General features: G+C 35.4%; 1 protein-coding gene across 2 annotated transcripts in view; it reads right to left on the bottom strand.

The window, feature by feature from the left end:
• RELN (reelin) overlaps window positions 1–16,222 on the bottom strand; it is a 524,894-nt gene that overhangs the window by 254,189 nt on the left and 254,483 nt on the right. For both annotated transcript variants that reach the window (XM_049641337.1, XM_049641338.1), the window contains exons 7-8: window positions 6,008–6,104; window positions 629–680 (exon numbers count right to left, since the gene is read on the bottom strand). In XM_049641337.1, coding sequence (XP_049497294.1) covers window positions 629–680; window positions 6,008–6,104 — 149 coding nt within the window. The remainder of the gene's footprint in view (window positions 1–628; window positions 681–6,007; window positions 6,105–16,222) is intronic.

Raw genomic sequence — 16,222 nt, 5'->3', positions numbered from 1 at the left:
TTAATATATGCTTTTGGAAATTAGAACGGAAAGTAACAAAGATAACAAAACTGCAAACGCTTGATCAAAAGGTACTTTACTTTTACTGAATGCTTCAGGTAGGAATTTTTAACTCTAATGCAAAAGCACTTAAAAGAAATATTGCCAGGTAGAGTCATTTTTAAATGATCCATGTCTGAATCAAACATAGATTATTTATGTCAAATGTGAAGTCCTGACTGGTTTCTCTCAGGGAACAATAATTATCTCTTTCACTACCAGCCGGTAAAAGTGCAGGAAATTTAACAGATTTTTAATTTTAATATGAGCAAAACACAACCAGTAAGGTAATTCTACTGCTGTAACAGTATAATCACAAACATTCAAAATCCATATGTAAATCACTTTAAAACGGTTTGGATTATCTGTATCATTCTTAAATACTGCTCCCTGCTGGAGAGAAATGAGAACAGAATGCAGCATTTACAATTTTTAATTTCATTTTAAAAATGTGTTAAATTATTTACAGCAACGTTAAGACAGACTCTTCTCTAAATCTAAAAGCATTTGGCACTATACTCCTGATGGTACACTATGATTAAAACAAACACTTCCAAGTTAAATTGCTATAACTGCTAAAAACACTTACCAATGGAAAACTGGAGGACAGAGGCTGTTGTGGTATTAAGGCTTGTGGTAATCTGGAAAAAGGAATATACCAAAATAAGACAAGAAAGAAAGACAGGAGGATAAAGAGAAAAAGCTGTCAGGAAGAAAGGAGAGTGAAAAGAGGAAAGAGAGTGTATTTATTCAGTGGTTGGTTTATTTTCATTAGTAAGTCTGAATGTGTATACATTTCATGGTTCTCTATGGGGAACAACGGTGAGATCCTGACTCAGGCACTCATGGTACATGTTTTCTCAGGGTCCTGTTGAAAACCATTTTTAGTGTGATCTGCCAGGTAATCTTGTGAGGATACTTATTAACACAGCCCCTCCCCTCCCCCCTCAACTTCCCCTCCATCCTACACCAAAAGATCTAAAGCCCAAAGCAAATGCCATAAAAAGGCTCTCAAATAAAAACCAGGAAGTCAGTTAAGAGCAAATGAGAAGAAAAAGATTATGTTGGGAAAAGTAGATAGAAATACATCAGTTAATAAAGGGTATAAGGTTTTGTTAGGGGATGGTAAAAATGTTCTACAGATGTGATAATGACTGCGTGATTTTGTGACTAAATTTGAACTGCATACTTTAAATAAATGAACTGTAGAATACTATATGTGGAATATTTGTCAATAAAATCATTACCTTTCCAAAAAAAGTAATCAAATTATAAGCCTAGAAATATCCTTCCAATACATTTCTATTACTTCCTATTAGTTTCTCGAAGAAGCATGCTTAAACAACTTTCCCCCTGCTGAAAGAAGAATGGTACCTTATTTAATTTTTAATAAATTTAAATTAAAAAAATTTTTAAATGTATTCTGTGGAGCAGCGACTTTGACCCATACCAGCTCAAATGAGATGACAATTAGGGTTCTCATTTTCAAAGACTCTCTTGTTGGGTTCCTGACCCTGTAAAGCATCTAGAAATTACAAAGTGGACACCTGTGTTTCCACCATGGCAAAAGCAGTCGGCTGTCTTACTTCCACTTTTTCTATGTCATAATATCATCCTGAGATTTATCCCTGCACTTTATCAGTGCCCACATGATGGAGTCCACAACTGTGGAAGGATCAGGAGATACCCAGGTCATGAATCTCTGGGGGGAAGTGGTGGAAAAAAGAGCAAGCCTCCTGTTTAGTCAGAATTCGGCTGAGATGTATCAAAAGATCAGATGGATGCTTTCCATTTCTACAACACAATTTGGAAAGATGGCTGAATGTACGCTTTAAATACGTGACTTTAAAATTCATGAAGAAGCAGGAAAGGTAGAAGAGGGGAGGGCAAGAGACACATTTTATAAGTTGTTAAATATCACTATAGATATCAGCTCCTAATTGATTTTAACCATAGCAAAAATCATTGGTGTCAGGGTGTCAGAGAAAATTCTCTCCACATAATTTAAATCCCTCATTATCACAGATTATCTGCAACAAGAAAACTGGCCCTTCATGTCTACAGCCCTGTTTCCCCTCTCTTCCCCTCCCCAGAGTCATTAGAGAAAAATGGATCAACAGAGTTTTCTTTAAATAACTATGATATTAGCTCCTTTTTAAGATTCCTTTAAAGGAATCTGTGTTGTTTTGGTGTTTTTTTTTTTTTCCACAATTTTTAGAGTGAGTTCAACTATTTGTCCTCATGGTTTTTTCACTTGGAAAATTCGATCTTACAGTCCAAAGAGGCACATGAAAATCTGTAAAGTTTTCACATAAATTGAATGAATGCTCATTCCACCTCTGATTTTATATAACTCAGTAGATTCCCAGGTGAATCATGAAACACTCCTGAATAGAAGTTCTTTTAAACAATGGTATCAGATAAGCTAAAAGCACCATGGTTATTGCCAAGGCTGGTGTATTAGGTATACTAGAGAGTCTTAGATACTTATCCTGCTGGGTGTAATAAATGAGGCTGTGTCACCTGCATGATGAAGTTCCACAGACGTGACCACTGCTAGCACGCAGTAAGTTGCCTGGAATGTTGCCAAATTTCAAATTACACGTGCTAACTGAGAGTGACCCTGGACTTAGATTAGTCAATGATTCTACATTTCTTCACCAGGGAAGCTAAGGACTGGTAGAATAGTTAACTCTCACTGCTTTACCTTTACCCATTTTTTAGCCCATTAGTAAAACTGTCAGCTACAAGAAGGAATAGGAAAGATGAAGAGAAAAAATAACAAGAAGCATTGCCTATAAAAATCTGTTCACCTATGTTTTAGGTATTAATAAATTTATGTATTAATAAATTATTTATTATCCTGGAGTTCACACATGTAATTTTAGTTTGCAAAGTCATAAAGTGTTTACATAGGACCTTCTGAAAATGAAAGGGTCTCTTAAATGGCTTTTGATAAATAGTACAGCAACTCTGAATGTCTGACAGAACTTTTCTCCTACCAAATTTCAATGGTCTTGACTTATCAATTAGACCCCAAAGCATAGAAAATTACTACAATCACTAAATGAATCTGAATTCACCACAGGCTGAGGCTGTGGATTCTGCACATCATCCCTGCAAATTTTGGGGGGTTTGATCCTGTTTTAGCTCAAACTCTTCCTTGTAACTAAAATGCATTTGCAGGGGCGCCTGGGTGGTTCAGTCAGTTAAGCATCTTAGGCTCAGGTCATGATCTCGCAGTTTGTGAGTTCAAGCCCCACATCGGGCTCTGTGCTGACAGCTCAGAGCCTGAAGCCTGCTTCTGATTCTGTGTCTCCCCACCTTCTCTCTGCCCCTCCCTTGCTTGTGCTGTATCTCTCTCTGTCTCTCAATAATAAATAAATGTCAAAAAATGTTTTTTAAAATAAAATGCATTTGCAAATAACTGAGAATAATTCAATAAGTAATTTCTTTAAAAGCACTGAGGGTCACATAACCAACTTGTTTCATGCTCTGAGAGAGCACATTTCCTCTTAAAGGAGAGGATGAGTGAATTCCTCATTATCTTCACGTCAGACCAGCAAAATGAGTAAAGTTACATGTCACCACCTGAAACATGGAGACCTCAGTGAGCTAAATAAAACACGTGAGGGCGGCCACACAGCAGCAGTGGAGACATAACTGAACGGTATGCCCATGCAACCACAGATGGCACCTTTCACTGACTTTGGCTTTTATTAAAATAAAATGATCACGTGACTAACTTCACAAAATGGAGATGCTCTTGCTGGCAGTATAAAAGATAAGAGCATTAGCCTACTAAGGTTCTTTGCCTGTGGTTCTCTGCTTCACAAATTCAAGAATTACATTTATGAAAAATAAGAAGGCATATTTGTTAAAAAGTGATTTTGGGGGGCTAATACCTTTCATCAGTTCTCATACACAACAATTTGGACTGTATTCCATCTTGAGGTACCAAGCAAGTATCTGAATTTTAGAAAACATAATACCATGTAAACTGACAACCGAATTTCTCCCTTCTCATTCAGTTGATCTGTCATCTGTAAACACAACTTGGGTATAATCTCTATTTTTGGTCCCAGGACACAAATGCAGCATAAAAATTATTGAGAATTAGAAGTTGCTAGGGTGGAAAATCTGAGTGTCATCCTTATTTTTGTTAATGTATCTTTATTCTATTCCCATGAAGTCCATAACACAATCCCTCATACTTAGATGGGAATATAAATCTGCATATGTTTTTTTTTTCTTTCTTGGATGAACGTGATTATTTTGAATGTTTTCTTTTTTAGTTGGAAGGCTAATTTCACGCTAATTATATAATACAATTCAAAACTAGCCCATTGGGTATATAAACTCTAATGCTAAATAAATTGAGTGAAATAATCAGGATTAAAATACACATGGATCAAATAAAGTAGATACTTCAGTTTTTATGCTACTGAAATATGAATTTTGGCATTATATTCTGAGAGATACTTCTTTCTTATTAATCAGTAGAACAAAAAAAAAGAATTTTTCAAGCATTTCTAGAAATATTACTGAATGGGAGAATATTCTAAAAAAGGCATTATCCTAAGCTCAATTAACTACAGTAAAATTTTATTTTGTTTTAAGGTTTATAGATAATTAATTCAGTCATGGTACATTATTTAAAGTGCACTAGCAAATCGATTTTTTCAAGAAGAACTTCACTACCAGAGTCACATTTGTCTGCAGGAATATTATAACACCTTGTGAGACTTGAATTATGAGCACCTATTATTTTAATTTGCATCCAATTAATTCTGTTTGTGTTCTAATTTCAGCTAAAAACTCTTCAATTTATCAATGTTCTGCAGCTCATATCTTTAATAAATTAAATGTATCCATTGCCATGAAAGGGGTATTCAAGCAGCATAAAATAAGAACCATGTTATAAAAATTAATGGACTTTCACTTTGATAACTAAATCTTTTAATTGCTTAGCTAGTTTCTCCTCCCCTTTGTATTGTAGAAGCCAGTCTTTGGACCACTTTTAAAGTTAATGAATTTCAAACAAAATGTGTGATGTAGGGGTGAAAAACACAACCTGTTACCTAAAAGCCCCATGATAAGGAAGATGTGGGAGAAAAAAGAAGTATGGAAGCTCAAGCTGAAAATCAGAAAAGCAAAGCATAAGAGATGTTGTGAGTAGAACATTTCTTGTTAAGAAATTGAGCCAGGAGTAAAACGTAACAATTGCTTTTATATCCTTTTTCAAGAATGTGAAATGTAGTCTTTCTGCCAGAACCAAGTAACAACAAAAGGCTCATTAGCCACATGCTGATGGCTAGTGATTTTGTGGCTTTTAATTTTCAATGCACATGTTTCATTTTATGTATGATCCAAGAACTTCTCTTTGGTAAGCAAAGTCTAATCAGTCTAAATGAAAGGAAAGTAGCCCACTCCTGAACAATTTGACACAAACCCAAATTTGTTAAAAACTGGTTTATTCAGTGCACTCCCACTTAAAAAAAAAAATCAGTGAAGTTTCCTTTGTGGTTAGGACACAACCTTTTAAAATAATGTGATAAAACTGCTCATCTAACATTTTTGGCTTGCAAAGAGACTGTAAGACATTTAAAAGTAAAGCTTTATATAAGAACTTATAAAGTCATAAATTATTTAAGTGTGATATAGATATATGTGTGTCATATATGTCACACGTCATACTCATATTTTTAAAAAGCCATCTAATCATAATGACGCACCATGTATAATGAGATCAATTGACGTTGTCAATTTTATTCCCGAATTATTTTTACATTTGAAAATAAACTAAAATCACTGCTCCCAATTTTGAGATATTTGTAATAGGGTTTATAATATAAATAATACTGCAAATTTTCATATGACTTATATGAGCATAAAAGAATATTTTATTGGCAAAAACTCCATTAAGACAGTGTATTTGGAATAATGTACATAAATAGCATGTACTTACCAATTCTCTTGGACCATATGGCTCACAGAAGGTGACAGCATTGCCATGCATAATTGCACCACACTGTTCTCCAATCTCACAGTTGTTACATTCAACCCTGTGAGAACAGAGAATGCACCCACAGTCTGAGAATTAAGTAGCACAAAGTGGTTTATCGCTCAGGTAAGGAAAGAGGTAAGTTATTGTTATTTGGTTCAGATCAACATTTTCAGGAAGGTTATAGTTTTTTGGTAGCATGACATGCTCATGAAATGTGAAACCAGAAAGACTTGAACTTAAGTCCCAGTTCTTATATAGTCACTTGCAGTAGTGGGCAAGTTACTTAATCTCCCAAAGTTTCGGTTTTCTCACCTATAAAATGAGAATAACAACACTGACCTAAATCTTACATAGTCGTCATGAGGATTAAACAAGAGAGTGCATGAGACACAGAGGACAGACCCAATCTCCTAGTAGGCACTTAATAATGGCAGATGGTATTATAACCAATAATTATATATAATATATACCATATCCAGTATAATAATGTTTGCAAATATTAAAGACAAGCAAAGTAATATATACTTAGACAATGAACTAAAACTTGTATCTCTGAAAATAAAAGATGTTTCACAAATTTTAATCTTTTTTGAATTGCTGTGTGAATGTTTAAAATTACTGTCCTCAAATAAATCTGTAAAATGTCTATAAAATATACCATGCTAAAAGTAATGAAATCAGATTATATTTAACCTGTATATTAATCTAAAATAGGTGCAAATTCTAAATCAAGCAAATTTTGGATACTGAATTAATATATTCATCTTGCAAATAACTTAATTAGTTATGCTTTTTTATTACTTTAAAATGAAGTGGTTAGTAAAATCTTAGGACAAAAGCTCAAAAATAAAGTTATTCATGTTTTTAGGAGAAATTGAAGGTATGGATGTTCTCGATTTGACTTTGCACATTTATAGTAACACAATGCCCTGTGTCATGACATTTCAACATACAATCATTACATATCTAACATGTAGGAAGGATAATCTATGTTTCCTCTGTCTGAACCTCAAACCACCTGACAGCTGTATTTCATGCAGAAAGGACATTTTCAGACTTTCACATTCTAGGTGCCAAACATGGAAAGGGCAGCATGCCCTTTGTTCTTGAGATCACTGTATTCTGCCCTTTCAACTACTTGCTAATTTCAGAAAAAGAGGGAGTAGGAACTCCCATTCAAGTAGGAAGAAGACAAAAGTGTGAAAAGATACCAGGTATCCCATAAAGCCAAGGGGCAGAAGCATGGTAAATAAATAAAAACTTGGCAAATAAATGTATTTCCTACATGTGAATTGCCTGGATTAAGTAATTGGTATTCTTCTCTTCCATTGAGCTGTTTATAAGCAGATCAATAAAGTCAAAAAACTTTGATTTTTTTTAGAATAAACAGAAAACAATTTCTGATATGAAGTTGAAAATGTTAGTATCTCATAGCATCACAAATCTTAGTAGGAGCTTTGAATCTTCTCTTGATTACTGTGAAGCAAAATTCTGGAAACAAATCTTTGACTTTAGAAGAAACATAACAGTAGCTTCAGAAAGGTGACAAACATATCTCTGGTTCCCTGTTTTATGTGTGACATGTTGTATTCCACAAATATCTGTTGAAGGAATAAAGAAATATAAGACAACTTCATAAACAAAACTATTGTTAAGCCTTGAGGTCTTAGAATAGCACCTGGCACATAGCTAGCAGGATGTGGTAGTGTAACTGTCAGCCATTATCGTCGTCATCATCATCATCATCATCATCATCATCTCTACTACTACTACAGATTTCCACCATTTTCATCCAGAACTGGCATATTAGGTTTTTTCCCCCAGAGAACCTATTACATGAACTTCTTACTACTGTTTCTCTATTTTTAAACTGTACATTGATCTTTTCAAGGAGTGTGATTGTGATAAGAATACAGACAAGTAGCACAAAAATTATAGTGGAGGTCTTACTCAGTGATAGATGAGGAATTTGGCTTCCAACTCATTGTGAAATGGCTTGAGAGAAACACCAACTTTGACAGAGAAAAATTTTTTAAATGTTCAACTCTCACAATGGCTATCTGCCCTTTTCCTCCAGCGAACTCTAAACTAAAAGTTTCACTGTTGGGTGAAAAGAAGGAAGAAGTTCCTCTAAGATCAAAAACAAGACAAGGATGCCCACTCTTGCCACTTTTATTCAACACAGTGCTGGGAATCCTACCCACAGTAATCAGACAAGAAAAATAAAAAAGGCACGCAAATTGGTAAGGAAGAAGTAACATGTCACCATTTGCAGATAACATGATACTATGGATAGAAAACCCTAAAGACTCCACCAGAAAACTATTATTACCAATAAATTAATTCAGTAAAGTTGTAGGATATAAAATTAATATAAAGAAACCCAATCCATTTCTATATACTAATAACAAACGAGCAGAAAGAGAATTAAGAAAACAATCCCATTTACAATTGCATCAAAAAAGAATAAAATACCTAGGAATAAATTTAACCAAGGAGGTAAAAGAATTGTACTCTGAAAACTATAAAACATTTATGAAAGCAACTGAAGATGACACCAATAAGTGGAAAGATATACTGTGCTCATGAATTGGAAAAATAAATATTGTTAAAATGTACATACTACTCAAAGCAATCTATACATTCAATTCAATCCCTATCAAAATACCAATAGCATTTTTCACAGAACTAGAAAAAATAATCCCAAAATATATATGGAATCACAAAGACCACCGAATAGGCAAAGCAATGTTGAAGAAGAGGAACAAAGATGAAAGTATCACAATCCCAAATTTCAAGATATACGACAAAATTGTAATAATCAAAACAGGACGGTACTAGCACAGAAACAGTACACAGATCAACAGAATAAAATAGAAAGCCCAGACATAAATTCATCTTTATATGGTCAATTAATCTATGACAATGGGGGCAAGAATACGCAATGGGGAAAAGACAGTCTCTTTAACAAATGCATTGGGAAAACTGAACAACTATATGTAAAAGAATGAAACTGGACCACTTTCTTACATCATATACAAAAATAAACTTAAAACTGATTAAAGACCTAAATATGAGACCTGAAGTAATAAAAGTCCTAAAAGAAAACATAGGCAGTGAACTCTTGGACATGGGTCTTGGCAGTATTTTTTTGGATCTGTCTGCTCAGACAAGGGCAAAAAACCAACCAACCAAACAAACAAACAAACAAAACAAAAGAAAATAAACTATTGGGACTATATCAAGCTAAAAAGCTTTTGTACAGGAAAGGAAACCACCAACAAAATAAAAGGCACCCTACTGAATGGAAGAAATTTGCAAATGATATATCTGATAAGGAGTTACTATACAAAATATATAAACAATTCATATAACTCAATACTCCAAATCTAAATAATCCAATTAAAAAATGGGCAGAGCATATAAATAGACATGTTTTCCAATGAAGACATCAAAGGGCCACAGACATATGAAAATATTCTCAACATCACTAATCATCAGACAACTACAAATCAAAACCATAAAGAGATATTACCCTCACACCTGTCAGAATGGGTAATCAAAAAGACAAGAGATAACAATCATTTGTGAGGATGTGGAAAAAAGGAATCATTGTGCACTGGTTGGTGCAAATATAAATTAGTCTAGTAAACAGTATGGAGTTTCCTCAAAAAATTAAAAAAAGGAGTATCACATGAACCAGTAATTCTACCTCTGGATGTTTGCCCAAAGGAAAAAAAAATAATTCAAAAAGATAAATGCACCACTATGTTTACTGCAGCATTATTTACAATAGCAAAGATATATGAGCAACCTAACTGCCCATCAACAGATAAATGGATAAGGAAGATGTGATACACACACACACAGACAGGGAGAGGAGAGGAGAGAAGAGGAGAGAGAGAGAGAAGAATATCACTCAGCCATAAAAAAGAATGAAATCTTGCCATTTGCAACAACACAGATGGACCTAGAGGGTATTATGGTAAGGGAAATAAGTCAGAGAAAGACAAATACCATATAATTTCACTTATATGTATAATCTAAAGAAACATAGAAACAAAAAAATAAACAAACAGAGATTAATAAATAGAGCTGGAGGTTGGTATGGGATGGGGGAGGTAATTAAAGGGTACAAACTCCTAGTTAGAAAATAACTAAGTCACGGGGCTAAAACAAACAGCATAGGGAATACAGTCAATAACACTGTAATACCTTTATATGGTGACAGATGATAACTATAGTTATCACCGTGATGCATTTTGTAATATACATAAATGTTGAATACCTGAAACTAATGTTTCAGGTACACCTGAAACTAATAAAATATGTCAACTATACTTCAATTTTATTTTTTAAGGTTTTTTTAAATGTTTATATTTGAGAGACAGAGAGAGACAGAGCATGAGTGGGGAAGAGGCAGAGAGACAGGGAGACACAGAATCTGAAGTAGGCTCCCAGCTCTACGCTGTCAGCACAGAGCCTGACGCGGGGCTCAAACTCACAACCATGAGATCATGACCTGAACTGAAACCAGACGTTTAACCAACTGAGCCACCAAGGCACCCTTCAACTTTAAAACTATAATATAGGGGCCCTGAGTGGCTCAGTCAGTTGAGCATCCAACTCTTGGTTTTGGCTCAGGTCATGATCTTGCAGTTGATGAGTTTGAGCCCTGAATCGGGCTCTGTGCTGATGGTGCAGAGCCTGTTTGGGATTTTCTCTCTCCCTCTCTGCCCTATCCCCTGCTTGCTCTCACTGTCTCTCTTTTAAAAATAAATAAATAAACTTAAAAAAATTTGTTTAATAAAATAAAAATACAAGATAAGTTAATGATAAAAGTATCAATGTTGATATGAGGTCTGAGGCTTGATGTCTGAATTCTCATAGCAATCATTCTATCTATAAATATTGATCAGCAGTCTCCAAATCAAAACTGTATAACAGAAAAATAATAGCTTCCCCATAGCTCTTATTAAATGGGATTCAGGTTGCAGCCTAGATACTTGTATATTGTTTAAAGATGATTCCAACATAGATGGCCTACAGCCTGGCATTAGGAACCAGTGACTAGACAACAGATGTTTGATGTGTTTGCAGAACTGCTTTTATTGTGTAAAATAACAGGAATTAAAAAAAAACAGTAAACACAAGAAAAAAGCAAACAGATAACAGCTCTTCTCCTCATTTGGCTCAGCAACCCTTCCAGACCTTTTTCTTCTTCATTGTGCTATAGATCCAGAAACTTGAAATAAAATTTATAAAGGCGTTGGTACCCTGTTGAACTTAAAGGTTTAGAATTATCATGTATTTAGAATTACTCACTGGGTTGCTGCTATTTGGAAGAACAATGGCTTCGATAAGGATCGATGGAACAAATCCATCAACTTTCTGCCAAGGTCTTTTAAATACCCTTTGCTTGAATTTCTCACAGTCTGAGAAATTATTATAATTTATCATGAATGCCCATCCCTCTGGGTAGTCAAATCCAACATACTCTTAGCTGCCAATGGTGTTATTTATTCATTCATCATTCATTAATTCATTCTTGTAATTAACAAACTTGTGTTAAGGACCTACAGGCACTGTGGCAAGATTTAATGGTACAAAGACCAATAAAACAACGTCATTTTCTTTCAGGAGTTTACACTACAAAAGAAGCAGAGAAACAAGCACACAATTACGATATAGGGTGCCAATGCAATGATAGCTATTTAGTGCCTTCTTATATGTGCCAGATATTCTAAAGCCCATTTAAGTCTCTCAACATCTCTGTAAGATAGTGATCAGCATCCTCATTTTACTAATCAGAAAACTGAGCTTCAGAGAAGGTAAACATTTGCTCAAGCCACACAGCTGTGAAGGTGACAGAGTTGCAATCTGGCCCCAGGTCTTGCTAATTCCATCACCCCTAACATTTTCCAGAGCTCCTCACTCCTTGTAACAGGAGTATGCACTGCTTGTGATGGTACCTGATCCAGACTGAGGAAGTAAGAAGAAGTTTCCAAGGGAGGTGGCCCCAGAACTGGTCCTGAATGAGAAATAGGAGTTATTCAAGCAAGGAAGAAAGGTGAGGGTGTGATAGGGCACAAGGAGCACAAAAAAGAAACGATAATGAAAAAAGGAAAAGATAATGACACAGAAGTAGAATTGCCACTTCAGTGCATTACTATGACTGGAATCATACTGGTACCTATGGAAGGGTGGTAGAGGATAGAGCTCGAAAGTGGGAATAGTTCATGGAAGGCCTCATGCACCATTTACAGAGTGACAGGTACTAGCAACTCTACAAACAATGCCTCAATAAATTCACATAAAACCTCTTCCCTCCATTTTTAATCCCTGTTTAGAGAATGTTAAAATTGAGATTTAGAAATATTAAATGATTGTCCAAGGCTATACACCTTATAAATTATAGAAATGGTATTCAAACTCTCATTATTCTCTTCTGACTGCTCTCAGGTTCTGCCCATAACTAGAGATGACCAGTTGACGATGGTTGTATGTATCCGAACTTCAGAGAAAGAAGATTGTCACTGACATGACACTTTAAGATATGGCTGCAATCAGGAGTGCATGTTACTGGGAGTCAGGAGAGAGGGGAAGATATTACAATGTGAGAAGAGAAGAGGTCCAAGAATGGATCCCTAGGGAACAATCAATCATATTGCCTTTAGTCTGGTTTCTCTAATCATCATCATGACCTTTCAGTGTGTAGCAATCTGAGCCTGTCTCCTCTGCCGTTTCCATGATTATTGGCAGTGGGTTCAATTCTGTTCCTAATCATCTGTGTTGTCCATCAAGGTGACTTCCCTAAGAGCGAATCTATAACATGACCTTCCTTATATTTTTTCTATAAAGTTGAGCATTGTAACACTTTGCATATGAATGCCATTATCAGAAAGGAAAAGATAAACCATAATTTCATCATGAAATAATGATCCTGATGGAGACTAGCTAGTACCAAGGGCAACTAGTGCTCATGGCTTCCCAGAAGAAAAAGTGATCCATGTCAGAGAGAGAAGGTGAGTTTTGAAAGCCTACAGATGTAAACAAACATCCAAATTCCAAGAGAAGTAATTTCTGAATCACCCCATGATTTAAATCTCTCTTTCTCAGAATGCCTCTGTGTCTAACAACTTAACTTGGTTGAGCAGAATTAGGTACTTAGCCCCTACGTGTGCTCTCTGTGAAGAATATTAGTAGTCTGCAATCCCACTCTTTCCTTACAGAAAAGTTCTACAAGTTCTTAAGAACTTGAATGAGGTTCAATTTGCTGGATGATGAGCAGTGCAATTTTTTTCAGACTCAGAGCAAAAAAAAAAAGTTAATTATAAAATAAATAAGTCACGGAAATGAAAATTACAGCATAGGACAGATAGTCAACAATATTGTTATAACGTTGTATGGGGACAGATGATAACTACACTTATCATGGTGAGCACTGAGTAATATATAGAATTGTTGAATCCCTATGTTGTACACCCGAAACTAACATAATATTGTATGTCAGTTATACTTCAATAAATTTTTTTAAAAGGTACTGTTTGTTCCTAACATTTAAACTGTGACCTATCAATTGAATTTTCTGAGGGAAATGATGGGCTTTGTAAAGTTAGGTAGCATATTCTTCAGCGATTGGTGGGAAGAAGGAAGTTTTAAATAATCCCAGTTAAACAGACTTGTTTTTCAATTTAAAAAGGAATGTGACCTCCCAGGCTAAGGATTAGAAACGAATTGCCTCTCTGCCTAACAGTTAAAGTAATACTGAATATTTCTTTAATCTAAGAAAACTACCCCTTTTATTTTCTTTTTTCCCAATATGAAAAACAGAACATAAGAGTCTGATAAATACTGTGGCACATGATCTGAAACACATATTCCACCATGAACAGTATGATTAAAAGGCATTTTAAGGGAAATGCTTGCTATCCCCAAAGACCATGCAAAGCCTGAATCTATTAAGCCCTCTCTGAGCCCATTTATCACATGCTTAGGCTCCACATGAAGCTTATCTATTACTAGAGTTTACAGATCATTGCACGTTCGAGTTAGAGGGCATCTGAAATATCACCTGAGTCTCGTCACCCCTCATTTTATAAATGACAGAACAGTACTAGAATTCAGGTTCCCTGACTCCTTGTCCAACATTCTTACCCTGCCCCTCTAATTCAGTCAGCAAGAGGAAAGAACTCTAATTCTATAAAAAACAATGTGCCTTGAAAAAAATGTTTGCCATTCTTTTTACTGCCAGAATTTATTTTGAAAAGCTATGATAACTTTTTCCTAAAAGGTCTTTTTTTATTTAATAAAAGGATTTTGTTTTGCTAATGAAAATGTACAAGAATAAGAAAAATGTCATGGACTTCATAAGAAATGTCAAGAATGAATTCGCTGGACTGAGGTACATATCAAATACAATCTTCTTTTGCTTATGTACAACCTTAGATAATTCATTACTACACACACACACACACACACACACACACACACACACACACACACTATCACATTTGTTTTTTCACTAACCAAAACATAAAAGAAGCAGTAAATATAAAGGCAGGTACTTGTTGACCAACACACCAAGAACCAAACCATAAACATAAAAGAAATGCTTTGAACCACCGTTCTGTTTTTCACTATAACAAGCTCTTTGGCAATTTGAAACTTGCTATTTTGGTATCAATTCTCTATTTTTGTTTTTTATTACTTAGGTGGCTGTTTTTGTCTGGGATAAAGAATTATATGTGAGGTGCATTTATGCTGTAGAGAGTAAACTTCTGGAGGTATAATTATGTTTTCAATCCTGATTGAGAAATTATTAGGCTGGAAAACATGCCAAGCACCTATTCAGGAGGCACAGAGGAGGCTGAAATGGCCCTTCAGCCATGCAGTGACTCACACAGGACTTTTAGGACACAGGAAAGAGGAGGAGGATTAATGAGAAAATTGGGTTCCTTCGCACAGCAGGAGATTTATGAATGGCTGGTGGTGACATCATCCTCATAACAATAAATAAATAATTGAAATATTATTTTCTCAAGAGTAGTCTAATTACATGGCTCATTTTTCTTTTTATATCAGAGTGAAATCACTCAGCCTTTCGTCAACGCATTCTGCTGAAACAAGGTAATCACCTGGAAACTCACTGACAATCAGTTATCATCAAATTCTCATTTGAGATACATGTCGTTTGTCCGCAAGACTGAGGACATCAGATTATCTCTCCATAATTTACTGTCCCTGAAAAAGTCAGTGTCTGGCTCTCAGCCTCAAAGAAGCAATCTGGCATTCTATAAACCAGAATTGTGTATTTACCTGCGTTTCTGAATGGAGATAATGAATGGAGATATTAAAATAATTTTAATATTTGTACTGACTATAAAAAGTACTTTAAAATGGAAAAAGAAAAGAAAACTCTTGTAATTTCCTGACCCAAGGATAACCTGACTCTTCCCCCAGGAACCACTCACACTGCATGTCTGACAAAATCTGATGTGTGAGTTTGCAAGGCAAGGCCGGATCAGGGACTGGCGAATCCACCAAAGTAAATGGGCCTCTGGGGCCCTTTGGTAGCTGGACAGTCAGCTGACTTCTTCTGGAGACACCAGAGGTCCGTGTACTTTCCACTCAAACCTCAACAACCAGAACATTCAACTTTTGACCATATTTTATAATAAAGAGACTCTGGGGTGCCTGAGTGGTTCAGTCGGTTAAGCATCCGACTCCTGATTTCAGCTCAGGTCGTGATATCATGATCATGGGACTGAGCCCCACATTGGGCTCTGTGCTGAGCATGGAGCCTGCTTGGGATTTTCTCTCTCTCCCTCTCTCTGTCCCTCCCCTGCTCTCTCTCTCTCTCTCAACAAATAAACATTAAAAAGAGAGAGACAATGTTTTATAATGAAGACGGCATAACTACTTTCTTGTGAAAAGATTAAGCTTTAAAAAATCCTATTCTCTTTGCAAATGTAGAATATTTTTAGAAAAACAGCAAGAAACTTCACTCTATAAGACTGAGAATAATATCACCTTCAACAACGTCATGCCTTTTTTTCTAAGAAGCTAACACATACTCTAAATGTGAAAATGACAAACCCCATTTATGGCTCATCCTCATTACTTCTCACTGAGGAAGGTAAAAGAACTCTTTTTACTTCTCTAGGGAGTTTTGAA

Source organism: Panthera uncia, chromosome A2, assembly GCF_023721935.1.
Source record: "Panthera uncia isolate 11264 chromosome A2, Puncia_PCG_1.0, whole genome shotgun sequence".
Lineage (NCBI taxonomy): Eukaryota > Metazoa > Chordata > Mammalia > Carnivora > Felidae > Panthera > Panthera uncia.
The sequence above is the reverse complement of the archived record's forward strand: the minus strand, read 5'-3'. Positions and strand labels throughout refer to the sequence as shown.